This window comes from Ranitomeya imitator, chromosome 6 (genome assembly GCF_032444005.1).
Source record: "Ranitomeya imitator isolate aRanImi1 chromosome 6, aRanImi1.pri, whole genome shotgun sequence".
Taxonomy (NCBI): domain Eukaryota; kingdom Metazoa; phylum Chordata; class Amphibia; order Anura; family Dendrobatidae; genus Ranitomeya; species Ranitomeya imitator.
The window spans coordinates 289,013,773-289,028,447 of record NC_091287.1 but is presented as its reverse complement, the minus strand read 5'-3'; the positions used below and the strand labels follow the sequence as shown (position 1 = coordinate 289,028,447).

General features: G+C 43.1%; 1 protein-coding gene across 6 annotated transcripts in view; it reads right to left on the bottom strand.

Moving 5' to 3' along the window:
- The window catches only part of RELCH (RAB11 binding and LisH domain, coiled-coil and HEAT repeat containing), a 190,901-nt gene that overhangs the window by 67,744 nt on the left and 108,482 nt on the right, over window positions 1-14,675 (bottom strand). For all 6 annotated transcript variants that reach the window (XR_011314046.1, XM_069730630.1, XM_069730633.1 and 3 more), the window contains 3 exons: window positions 9,422-9,562; window positions 7,542-7,706; window positions 6,537-6,684 (listed from right to left, as the gene is read on the bottom strand). Coding sequence is in view for 5 of the 6 variants with exons in the window: in XM_069730630.1 (XP_069586731.1) it covers window positions 6,537-6,684; window positions 7,542-7,706; window positions 9,422-9,562 (454 nt within the window). In the remaining variant the exon portion in view is untranslated. The remainder of the gene's footprint in view (window positions 1-6,536; window positions 6,685-7,541; window positions 7,707-9,421; window positions 9,563-14,675) is intronic.

Here is a 14,675-nt window from a genome sequence, read left to right as displayed (position 1 = left end):
CTGCGGAGAATTGCACAAATGTTCTCCATATGGTGATCTGTGTGTCATCCGTGCCCAATGCCAGGATGCGTTTTTTTCTCAAAAAAGTATCCGTGTGTCATCCGTATGGTGAGATTTGCTCACACACTAGCAAAATGAGCAAATAATGGCTGAGGCAATTTCCTGTCACCTGCCCAATGCCTGAGAATTTCTCGCAAGTCACACACATGGTCCGTGTGCTGTGCGATTTTTTTCTCGCACCCATAGACTTGCATTGGCGTTTTTCAGCTGAGCTACGCAGACAATCGCAGCATGCTGCAAATTCACTCGCAAGTGTAATACTGACGAGAAAAAAAACAGATGATGGGAGCTCCCCCATAGATTAACATTGGTCTGAGGGCTATGCGATTTTTTCTTGCTTAACACTCATCCGTATCTGTAGTGTAGCTCCGGCCGATCACGGACCTTCCTGTTGTGTTCCTTGGTCTTCATGATGCTCTCTGTGCTTCAAACAGAACCCTGAGACTATCACAGAGCAGGTGCATGTATACGGAGAATTTATTACACACAGGTAGATTGTATTTATCATCATTAGGCATTTAGGACAACATTGGATCATTCAGAGATCCACAATGGACTTCTGGAGTGAGTTTGCTGCAATGAAAGTAAAGGGGCCGAATAATATTGCACGCCCCACTTTTCAGTTTTTGAAGTTACACAAAAATGTAAAATAACCAATAAATTTCGTTCAACTTCACAATTGTGTTTCACTTGTTGTTGATTCTTCACCAAAAATTTACATTTGGTATCTTTGTTTGAAGCATGATATGTGGGAAAAAGTTGAAAAGTTCCAGGGGGCCGAATACTTTCGCAAGGCACTGTACATATATTGCCCAGGTTTATCAATATATAGGGAATTTTGAAATACACATAAATAGTCCCTATGAGGACAACATTAGAAAGGAGAAAAACAAAATTGCAGAAGATTGTAGATTTTATTAGCCAGGGAGATGTTAAAATAATTTCTATCAAAGAAAAAATATAGCTCTGCTTACACCTGCTTATGGTGGCACCATATGGGTTTCTATCATGCTTTTTGACATTTTTTAAATGGCAATAACAATTCACTCTGCATTGCTAATTATGGACACCTAGACATCCTGGTCTCATGGTTCCCATTACAATTTTTATAGTCTGTCACTGTCCATTCATCAGTTGTACAATAGACCAATTATAATGGTCACAGCTCGGTTTTTGAATGGGCTGTCCAGCACTTTTGTGCAGCACCTGGCTGTGGCCACTATGTAGTTTATGGGGTTGTGCTAATCAGCAAATCTGGCTGCCAACACAGCGAGCAGCTGATCAGTGGGAATGGAGAGTGACGCACCCCCACTGATAAGATATTGATGATATATCCCATGGATAAGCCATAAAAAAGTCATTGACAGCCCCCTAAAATGTAAGTCATAGATACTAGTGTGACTAGAGCTTTAGGCTATGTGCACACGTTCAGGATTTCTTGCAGAAAATTCCTGAGAAAAACCTGAAATTTTCTGCAAAAAATCTGCATGCGTTTTTTTTGCGCGTTATTGGTACGTTTTTTTTTCCGGACATTTCCCAATGCATTTTATAGTGGGAAATCCGCAAAAAAAAACCGCAAAATTAATGAACATGCTGCGTTTTTTACCGTGATGCGTTTTTTTTTTCCCGAGGAAAAAAAACGCATCATGTGCACAAAACATACGGAATTCATTCAAAATGATGGGATGCATATTGTATATTAACCTTTGTCAGGCTGCATAATTTTACGTTAACAGGCTGCAGAGGTACAATTGTACCTTCATATATATTTTATTGAAATTTGGCCAATATATTCTGGACCAAAACTGCAGAGATGTCACGAAATTTCAGCCCTCTACGGCTTTTCTGAAAAAAAAAAAGGTTATTGCAATTTTAAAACGGAATAGTTACAATTGTACCTACTCAGCCGGACGAAGGTTAAACAGGGATCACCCGCATGCATACAAAATATACATGAAAAACCAAATGGCAGAAAGAATATGCACAAAAAAAGGGATTACCCTGTTTTTGTGCATATTCTTTCTGTTTTTTGGTTTTTCAGAGCTTTAAGCTTGCCATACATAGAGAACAGAAGTCAAACGTTCATTTGCCATCTCTTACTACTCCCAAATAAACGTGCGCGCTCTGCTCAGCCAAGTCTTCATGTTTTGCAAATGAGATCCCAAACACAAAGGGATTGGATGCTGCAATTTAAGCTTCCCGATCTTTCCCTCCCTACAGATCAGGGAAGATTCGGGAGACTCGGATGGTTGGGAAGTGCCGCTTACATCGGCAGGTGCAGAGGACTTTCTTATAATGTGCAAATGGACTTTAAGGCTACAGATCTGCACCTTTGCATCTCAATATAATTTATTAATATTGCTCACAGGAGGTCCACAATATACTAAGCGGATACATTTTGCCTCCTGGCATGACGACATTGCATTAAGATAACATTGTACATCGCTAATGTTACACAACATGTAAATGGAATTTGATAATCTTTGCATTTCACAGCTGAGCCACAACTGAGGCCTATACCTTGAATAAAAATCCCAAAGTGAAATTAAGATAATTATGCCAAACTTTTCATAGATACAAGATTACATCATGGTCATTGAAGCTACAATAGACAGAATAAGCCGTTTATTTTCTATTTCTTCTTAGCGGAACAATGAAATCCAGCTGATGTTACTTCCTTGTAAACTCATTATGAAACCAAAGAACAAAGGGATATTTAAAACCGCAACAAGCAAAGTAAATATGCAAGAAAACCAACCATGTAGCGTTACGAAAGCCATCCCTACAGATTCCCCCACATGCATGCACACTCAGCCAAGCATGCATGTTTTCTTGGTAAGAAGATGGAGGAAAGGAATTTGCAGGAAGTTTTTTAAATAATGTTTAACTTTTTCAGAACATAATGTGAAATTGCTGTGAAATCCGAGTACTGGACTTGGCCATCTCCCGTATTCCCATGGAGAATGAATGGAGAACATGCTGAGCATGCACTGTGCAGCTCGATTCCAGTTGGGACAGAAATCCCCTGTTCTGGCCATCGGTGAGTGTCTCAGTGGTGCTATACAGAATCCATACTAATAAACAGTATGACATTTCATATCAGACACGAGGCTGTAGCTCCGCATAGATGCATCTAACTTTTCTCAAGTGCACACACCGTACAATTGCCAGAAATGGAAACCATCATGTTAATGAACTTGGACAGAAAGAAAACAGGATTACAGCAATCCTAGCTGTATTAGGTTACAGAAAAATAGTGAATATATGGCATAAAGTTTATTGAACAGATACTTTGTCAGAAGAGTAATATAACAATTAACATAGTAAGTGCATAAAACATTAGATCTACTGTCACAGGGCAAATAAAGCAACTTGAAACTTATAGGGGTTGTCTAGGCTTGAGACCAATGTCGGCAATCAATATGTACGGTATGTGCAATTTCCATTCTTGGGGTCACATGTGCATTACTCTCATTTGGCTGCATTCAGTCTGAATCTACAGTGTGCACATACCAATAAAAACAAGGAAAACCACTGCATGAACATGCGTGTCCAAATGTTTCATCAAATACATATGGATGCAAATATGAAGTTCTTAAAATATGTGCGCAGATATATTAAAAAAAGAATTGAGATGTTTTCCCAATTTTCAATGTGACGATTTCACAAACACTGAACCACACAATAGGCTGACACTTCTGAAGAGATCACTTCTCAGCAGTCATCTAACTATCACAAACAGGATTGTAATAAAACCAACACCTACGCAGAAATCACAGCCTACATCTCCCCTACGCACACGGAAATCACAGCCTACATCTCCCCTACGCACACGGAAATCACAGCCTACATCTCCCCTACGCACACGGAAATCACAGCCTACATCTCCCCTACGCACACGGAAACCACAGCCCACATCTCCCCTACGCACACGGAAATCACAGCCCACATCTCCCCTACGCACACGGAAATCACAGCCCACATCTCCCCTACGCACACGGAAATCACAGCCTACATCTCCCCTACGCACACGGAAATCACAGCCTACATCTCCCCTACGCACACGGAAATCACAGCCTACATCTCCCCTACGCACACGGAAACCACAGCCCACATCTCCCCTACGCACACGGAAATCACAGCCCACATCTCCCCTACGCACACGGAAATCACAGCCTACATCTCCCCTACGCACACGGAAATCACAGCCCACATCTCCCCTACGCACACGGAAATCACAGCCTACATCTCCCCTACGCACACGGAAATCACAGCCCACATCTCCCCTACGCACACGGAAATCACAGCCTACATCTCCCCTACGCATGGAAATCACAGCCTACATCTCCCCTACACATGGAAATCACCAACTACATCTCCCCTACACACAGAAATCACAGCCTACATCTCCCCTACACACACAGAAATCACAGCCTACATCTCCCCTACACATGGAAATCACAGCCTACATCTCCCCTACACATGGAAATCACAGCCTACATCTCCCCTACACATGGAAATCACAGCCTACATCTCCCCTACACACACAGAAATCACAGCCTACATCTCCCCTACACACAGAAATCACAGCCTACATCTGCCCTACACACAGAAATCACAGCCTACATCTCCCCTACACATGGAAATCACCAACTACATCTCCCCTACACACAGAAATCACAGCCTACATCTCCCCTACACACACAGAAATCACAGCCTACATCTCCCCTACACATGGAAATCACAGCCTACATCTCCCCTACACACACAGAAATCACAGCCTACATCTCCCCTACACATGGAAATCACAGCCCACATCTCCCCTACACACAGAAATCACAGCCTACATCTCCCCTACACACACAGAAATCACAGCCTACATCTCCCCTACACATGGAAATCACAGCCTACATCTCCCCTACACACAGAAATCACAGCCTACATCTCCCCTACACACAGAAATCACAGCCTACATCTCCCCTACACACACAGAAATCACAGCCTACATCTCCCCTACACACACAGAAATCACAGCCTACATCTCCCCTACACACACAGAAATCACAGCCTACATCTCCCCTACACATGGAAATCACAGCCTACATCTCCCCTACACACAGAAATCACAGCCTACATCTCCCCTACACACAGAAATCACAGCCTACATCTCCCCTACACACAGAAATCACAGCCTACATCTCCCCTACACATGGAAATCACAGCCTACATCTCCCCTACACACACAGAAATCACAGCCTACATCTCCCCTACACATGGAAATCACAGCCCACATCTCCCCTACACACAGAAATCACAGCCTACATCTCCCCTACACACACAGAAATCACAGCCTACATCTCCCCTACACACAGAAATCACAGCCTACATCTCCCCTACACACAGAAATCACAGCCTACATCTCCCCTACACACAGAAATCACAGCCTACATCTCCCCTACACATGGAAATCACAGCCTACATCTCCCCTACACACAGAAATCACAGCCTACATCTCCCCTACACACAGAAATCACAGCCTACATCTCCCCTACACATGGAAATCACCAACTACATCTCCCCTCCCTGCACAATGACCTGAACAATGACCTCATGATCGCAGAACATTCCAAGAAAACTTTCCTGTACAATTCAGTGCACAGCAGCATAGAAAAAAAGAGCAGCCCTAAAAATCATAAATTACAATTAGAAAACAAAAACAAATTAGATAACAAAACCAGATACTAAGACGAGTTTGTTTAAGTGGAAAGAAAATACAGGTGATGCATTAACTTTAAAGGAACAACAATGTGCTCATCTGTTACATGAACACTGCTCTGAATAGGACAGAAGGGCTAGGAGATATATTACACAGTCTCACATGCTGGGACGGATGAGTCAGATGCAGGAAAATCACAGACAGCAGATCTATTTTAAGGGCCAGTAGACAGACCATAATAGACGCTGGAAAAATAAAATCAAACTGTGTGTGTATAAACCGCCACTACTGTATGGTATGCAACTACAGGCACACAAAAAAGAGGAACACACTGCCAATGATTGCAAAAGGCAATCCAAGACTGACACACACACTGTGCCAGGACATAGCACTTACACCCAAGTATTTGAAGGGATTGTACAGAGAAAACAATTTACCACCTATGCATAGAATTGGTGACAACTTGTTCAGACCACTCAGATCCAAACAGACTGGCAAAACAGGGAACTTTTATACCCGTAAGAAAGGAATGGTAGTGCACGTGTGACCTGACCTCCATTTATTCCATATGGGGCTGCAGAGTGCCAGGCTCCGCTTTACTGGCAGCCACATAGAGAATGAACGGGAAGGCGGTAGGACACCTGATCTGTTGGGCCATTTTGTAACGGTGACAAAAGTTACAGATGTGTGAAAGAGATTTCACTGGACAACATGTAATTGATTAAAGGACTGACGTGTTATAATTCTGGTCCTTCTTTACCTTCTATCTGTAATACTTCTCCCTGAAGCTTGGCTTTATTTGTAAAAGGTGCATTCTGTAAAACGGTGGCAAACAGCGAGGGAATGAGGGACTGCAGGGCAGAGAGATACATGTGCAGCTTGTGCTCATCCAGGCCGTGCTCCCCCTCCTAGAAGAAGAAGGGAATACAGATGAATTAGCAGTGATCCAGCCAGGAAAATCACACGTCTCTGACAGGTTCTAAGAACGAGAGCACCAACCCATGCTTAGGGCAATGTGACTGCGCTGACCATTGTGGAGCGGTGTGAATACACTAATACCCTGATCACACTGTAGACCCCATAGCAGCAGCAACAAAGTCTGCTTTAGAGTTAAGCAAATCACAATCAGTTTTCCTAAAACGTCTTTTATTCTATGCGACCGTATAAAATATTCATATTTGCTTTTTATGCCTTTTTTGGTTTCTGTTCTATCAAAGCAACAAAAAAAAAATCTACAATACAGAACAACACTTCAACGTTCACCAGAGACAACCGCGTTCCGAATGTAGCCATCATGGCGATCAGCCGATCACCGCAGGTTCCTCTTAGCCAGCCTCACACACTGATGACTCCTATGGGGAACAACGCCAGTCAGGCATTCAGAAGAATGGCCGTCCATAGAAGAGAAGAACTGTACAAGTCCGTGAGCGGAAATCCAAGGGTATGTGCACACACTGTTTTCTTTCTATAAAAGATGCTCAAAAGCCTGTCGTCTATACACAGACATGAATATATTCACTCTTTCATCGTTTTGTTAGCATTTTTTTTTCAGGCTGGTTTCGGATTAGATCTACTCCAAACATGTGAAAAAAAATTGTGTACATACTGTAAATAGTTCCATTTTTATTCATACGCTAAACAATCTGGTTTTCACACATCATGTCAGGGCACATCCAAAACGAGCAGTCTCCGCAATATCAGGCCGGTGGTTTCAATGTTATGGTTGTTGAGTGACTATTTATTGCAACGAAAAAACACAACTTACCCGCAAGAGTTTTTCAATTTTGCTCAGAAGAGTGGGAATAAGGTGGGATTGAAGGTTTCCAAGCTCCATAGTCCATGCGGCATACGCTGGTAAAAATACCTGGTGAGTGGCACCCACTACTCGCTCTGAGGGGTCCCCTAAGGCGGTTAGGAGGAGCTCAAAACCCTGGAAGGACATCACATTTATGACTATTTCAGAACAGCAAACATTCCATGGAGAATTAAGGTTGAGGAAACAGCAAAAGTGCTGGAGTTTATCTATATCCTTAAGGGGGTTGTCCAGGTTTGACACAAAAGTCTGAAGTTTCTCTGTGTTACTGCAATTAACAGAGTGCATGCACCATTAAGATTCTCTGGTACTGGCGGCAAGACCAGGGGATCATGTGGTGGCAAGACCGGGTGGTCATGTGGTGGCTAGACAGGGTGGTCATGTGGAGGCAAGACCGGGTGGTCATGTGGAGGCAAGACCGGGTGGTCATGTGGAGGCAAGACCGGGTGGTCATGTGGAGGCAAGACCGGGTGGTCATGTGGAGGCAAGACCGGGTGGTCATGTGGAGGCAAGACCGGGTGGTCATGTGGAGGCAAGACCGGGTGGTCATGTGGAGGCAAGACCGGGTGGTCATGTGGAGGCAAGACCGGGTGGTCATGTGGAGGCAAGACCGGGTGGTCCGCTCTTGGTACACACTATCAGGATTTACAAGTCTGCAGTTACATAATATGACTGCAGACTTATGTGCCAAACCTGGACATCTCTTTTAACAACGTGGGACATAATGACTTCATGTTTTTTTTAGCTCCAACTCCTTACCATGACCCATACATTTAACGGAATGTATCAATAATAAACGGTCTCAAGTTTAAAAATCAAGTTTTTAAGTTAAATGTATTTTTAAAGAAATATTTAATAATTTATTTTTCAATTTTTCACTTCCACTCCTGCTACTGTTTTCCCAGAAGCTGCAGCATCTGGTGTTCAAATTCTGGAAGTGTTGTATCTCACACAACCACATAAGGTGAGCGGTTCTACATTTAACATTTAATTATCAATCTTTTAATGTGGATAAGACCCTGTTGTGCTCATTCATTTAAAATAAATAAAAATCTGCAATTTTCACACTACCCTTATACTAGACTCATAGTTCCTATTTTGTACAGAAAAATTTTCAGCAGTCTCATTATCATCACAGACAGGATTACAATGACAAGTGACACCTCTATATATAGCCAATTTGGAAAAATACTTGCCAATGCGCAAGCTGTTTTTAATGTAGTGTATAGCATGAATCAAAGTAATTGGAATGAAAAATATCACAATATATACAATATTCTTAGCAAAACATATACAACATCATAAAAAGGGTTTCTACGAGAGTAGGAAGTATCATTATAAATTACTAAAAACCTTTGATAAGCACATGGCACTTGTTTTCTCTATGTAGAGAATTGTCATAGTACATTAAAATGTAGTGTAACGTAACTAGAGTCCAATGGGCTCCTGGCCCCCGGCATATTGGCCAGATGTATGACCTTGTAGCTTTCTAAATCCTATAAAGACATACAAGTTGTGACTCACTCCCCCGTTATGTAGTAATGTCCCCCATCCTGGGCTCCTTCCTGTTACATAGATATCCCCATCCTGGAATATATGTCCCCAATCCTGGTATACATACATAATATATGTAGGCACCTGTCCTAGTATCATTCTAGGACAGTTTTCAGGTGTCAGTATAACAAGATGGCGGACATTTTAATATACAACAGTGATTACCTCCATAGGCAAAACTAGTATGATTTAAAAATTAAAAGGTATATAGGAAGCTACTTTCTTTTATCCTTTCTATTCCCGGAGAACCACAACCATTGACTGTTAGTGACAAGTACCTGTTGATATTTGTCTGGATCATCAATGTATCCCATAATTATGCCAAGACTTTTAATCACAGCTTCCCGCACCATATCCGCTTTGTCTTCCAGTAACATCTGTTGCAACATTGACAACACCAGAGAGCTTCTTATCTCTTTCTGAAAAATAGAGTAGCATGCATTGCTATAGTAATCCAACACGGAACTTCCCACATATTAATAAAAGATCATCATGGTGTAAGGACAAAGTGCCCAATACTGCCCGGAATCCTGTGATTTGGGGAAAATACTAGGGGCGGTGTTCCAACAACATGACTAGATTTCTGGATGTTTTATAAAAGATTTCCTTTTTGGCCAAGCATGTAGCATTGGTGAGGGACAGAGATTAGACACATGTACTATTCTATGGTGGGTCTGATTGCTTTATAGTGATAATCGTATATCAATAATGAAGCACAGACCTGACAAATCAATACCTGATCGATGAACACCAAACATAAGCTATCCCCTATCTAGGGAGATGGGGGATAGCTTCCTGACCGCTGGGGCTTCCATTGATCTAGAGAACAAGAGCTCTGAAGGGCTTGGAGTGAATGGAACAGTGGTCAATAATGTGCACTGCCCCTGCATTCTTGTTTTTATCAGATAGATTTTTATTATCCGCAAAGAATAAACAATCAGAATATTTCTCATGGCAATGTTTCATTAAACATTTACAGATAACTTTTTCCCCCCGACCCAGAGCCCCCCCACCCCGCCCAACCCCAGAGACCTCAGCCAGAGCCACCCCACTTCCCATCATCATACAAACATTTGAATAAACATCCGTTATATTTCCATTGAATACTAGGTTCCCTATATTCTCATTTATCATCCTAATTCAAGTCCATCCACGGTTGCCACAGCTTGTGGAAGATGTCCAGCTTATTCCTTTTGGTGTAGATACTTTTCTCCAAAGTAAGTATATGCTCCGCTTGCTTAAGAAAGTCTCTTCTTGTTGGAGGTTCCTCTCTAATCCAAAATTTGGCGATCAATTTCCTAGCAATGAATAACAATCGTGCAATAGCTATTTTAAACATGTTGTCCGTAACAATTTCCTCCACATATCCCAATATGCAAGTCAGTGGAACCCTAGGGACAGAACATCCATACACCAGTTCAATACGATTTAAAACAACTATCCAGAAGGAGGACAGTCTAGGGCACTGCCACATCATATGCAATATCCCCGCCTGCGATTGTGAGCACAGAGGGCATTCAGAGTTCTGCCTAAGCCCAGCCTTGAACAACCTGTCAGGGGTTCTGTAGGCCCTATGGATTACGAATAACTGTGATAGCCTGCCTGGTTCACTCATTGATATCTTGGGCACATATTCTAGGACCGACTCCCATCTATCATTGTCAATTATTCCCAATTCAGCTTCCCATTTCCCTTTGGCTCGGATGGGATATTTTTCCAGGAAAGAAAAAAGTAGAAACCCATATATTTCTGAAATCGCCCCCTTCGTGCAGCTATTCTTAAGGATATAGTCGAGCATGAGATCAATCTGTACCACTATGGCTCCCCTTTTATTCTGTGCCTGATAAGCATGAGAGATACGATTATACTGGAACAATTCAGACCGTGGCAACTGAAATTCTTCCTGCAACTCCTCAAATGTTTTAAGTCTGCCCTGACTTATCAGCTGCCCCAGCCGTTTAATACCTGCTGCAGACCAAAAGTGAAAACCCTCCCTCTGCCTAAATTCCGGTAGATAAATGTTGTCCCAAATAGGCAAGAATCTGGTGAACCCACTCACTTCCCTAATGAGTTTGACTTTTTCCCATACTCTGTGAATTAATTTGATAGTGCACCCCTGTGAACCCATTTGTTTGAATTGTCCTCCCTCCAAACTGTCACTCAAAACGTCTGCCTGTAGTAAGAACCTCAAGCTATTAGGTATTTGCACACTCCCTGCCTCCTCCCACCATCCTTTGAGATGTTGACACTGTGCTGCTAAGAAGTATAGCCATGGATTAGGAAGTGCAAGACCCCCCTCTGTTTTGGCCCTCTGAAGTATCTCCTGTTTAAACCTAGGACTCTTTCCTCCCCATATTAATTCCCCAAAGACCTAATCTTACGGAATCTGCATTGTGTAATCCAAATGGGAGAGTTATGTAGCACGTACAACAACTGTGGCATTACAATCATCTTTAAGAGGTTCACCCTACCAACCACCGATAAATGTAATTTGTTCCATGCCGCAATCTTGGTACGAATTTTCTGCATTAATGGACTTAAATTCAGTTCCTCAAAGGTAGTTAGAGGAAGAGCAATCTGAATACCCAAATATTTGAATTTTTGAACAATCTTTAATTTTGTGGTTATCGCCCTCTCTCCACTGCCAATACTGTCCCCCTCAATCAACAACATACAGGACTTATCCCAGTTTATTGTGAGACCCGAAAACCAACCAAACTCCTCAATCAAAGCAACCGCATTGCACAGGGACCTTTCAGAATCCTCCAGGAACAACAAAATATCGTCAGCATATAATGCAATTTTGTCTTCCCTCCTACCATAGATGAAACTTCTAACCTCCTGAGCACCTCTTATTTTAGCCACTAACGGCTCTACGGCCAGAGCGAAGAGCAACGGGGACAGCGGACACCCCTGTCTGGTACCCCTAAACAGCGGGAAACTCTCTGACAAATTATTATTAACTCTAATTTTTGCCGTTGGGAACGAGTACAGCAACTTAACCCAGGAGATGAATTTTGGACCAAACCCCAGGCGATCCAGTACCGACCACAAGTAACTCCACTCCACACAATCAAAGGCCTTGTGGGGATCTAAAGACACCACAACTCTTTTTCCGGCATTGTCTGCAGGAATTTGCATATTTAAAAATAGCCTTCTCAAGTTAATTGCCGTGGATTTATTGGGCATAAAGCCAGACTGGTCTGGGTGAATCAATTTATCGATCACTTGGGACAGCCTGTTCGCCAGGGCCTTCGCCAAAATCTTTATGTCAGCCGTTAGAAGTGAAATTGGTCTATACGACTCCGGCTGTTGAGGATCTTTATCAGCTTTAGGAATAACCACCACAATGGCCTCTCTCATTGATGGAGGCAGCACTCCCCTCTCCAACGACTCAGAGAACACTCGCTCCAATTTGGACATTAACTCTGCATTAAGAATTTTATAAACCTCTACTGGGATACCGTCCGTCCCCGGAGCCTTGCCCCCCGCCATATCCGCCAAAGCCGCCTTCAATTCTTCCTCCCCAAGCGGTCTATCCATCCACTCCCTTTCCTCTCTACCTAGTCTGGGTAAGTCAACCTCTTTCAGATATCTATTCATTTCCTCAGGACTTTTATCCACCCTAGAAGAATATAATTTACTATAAAATCTCCGAAAAACGTCTAAAATTTCCTCCCCTTGAGTAACCGTTTTACCTTCCTCTGTTCTTATGGAGTATACATGTGAAGAATCCCGCTGCGCAGAAACCACCACCGAGAGCAAATGTCCCACCTTCTCTCCCTCAGAATAAAATGTTTCTTTTTGAAAGGCTCTCAACCTATCTGCCCTACGCATATGGAGTTCATCGACCGCTACCTGAGCCGCCCTCATACGAAGTTGCGCTTCTCTTTAATTCTGAGAGGCCAGTGTCTCTTCCGCCACCCTCAGTTCCTCCATCACTGCATTGTCTTGAATTTTAGACTTAGTTTTATGTCTCGAGATGTCCCGGAATAAAATTCCTCTCAGGTATGCCTTCATGGTGTCCCACACTACAAGATTCCCCGCACTCCCTTCATTAATCCTGAAAAACTCCCCGAGTTCAGTTCCCACCTGTTCCATATCCAAATACTGTAGCCAGGAGGGGTGAAATTTCCATCCCAACCCCTTCAGAACACTCTTCCCAGTCATTTGTACCGAGACCAGTACTGGGCTATGGTCCGATATTACTCTAGGCCTATACTCCACCTCATGTATTAGATTATTCACCCCCCCATTTCCCAAAGCCACATCAATGCGAGATAAAGATCCGTATGTTGCTGAATAACATGAGTAGGCATATGTCCTAGGATTACGCACCCGCGCCCCTGCATTCTTAATGGGACCACCAGAGATTGCCAAGCGATGCACAAGGTGGTCTTTGGCATGACTATTAAAATGAATAGAGTGGCAGGGTGCATAATCAATCACCTTCAGAGCCCCAAAATTGGCGGTGGCCCCAGCAGATGGACTCCAAATGATCTGGAAATTACCCTACGGATAGGGAGTAGCTCTCAAACTTGAGAAATTCTCAACTCCCCCATCCATTCCCCCATGGCTTGCTCGCATCAATGAGATAAAGCATATGGAATAGCTAACCAAGCTAAACAGGAAGAAATCCCGATCCTGCAGAAGATTTGGCCCACTAACACTCAAAGCAGCATTGGTGAATACAAGGCTTCGCCACCAGCGCGTGACCCAGCACACTGTACTCCCAGCTCCAACTTTCAGATTGTGTGATAATTTATTACGGACTAATCTTATTACGATAACAGCACAAGGAATTCCTCAAAAATTTGTGATCGCTTCCCAAACAAAATAGAAACCTACATTGAAATAGAAGGAGCAAACCATGACCAAATAAAACGCCTAAGAATTTATTGAATACAAGAAATATAAAATACAAAGTAGTAACGAAAAAGTTACATAGAAGAGACACCGTGACCTCCTGACGAAATCTCCAGCAGCGGTGAAACGTGTCGAGGTGTTCACTTAAGCCCCATTATATAATACTAGATGGTGGCCCGATTCTAACACATCGGGTATTCTAGAATATGCATGTCCACGTAGTATATTGCACAGCCCACATAGTATATTGCCCAGCCACGCAGTATATTGCCCAGCCACGTAGTATATTGCCCAGCCACGTTGTACATTGCCCAGCCACGTTGTACATTGCCCAGTCACGTTGTACATTGCCCAGCCACGTTGTACATTGCCCAGCCACGTTGTACATTGCCCAGCCACGTTGTACATTGCCCAGCCACGTTGTACATTGCCCAGCCACGTTGTACATTGCCCAGCCACGTAGTACACTGCCCAGCCACGTAGTACACTGCCCAGCCACGTAGTACACTGCCCAGCCACGTAGTATACTGCCCAGCCACGTAGTATATTGCCAAGTTACGAAGTATATTGCCCAGTGACGTAGTATACAGCACAGAGCCGCGTAGTATATTGCCCAGTGACGTAGTATACAGCACAGAGCCACGTAGTATATTGCACAGCGACGTA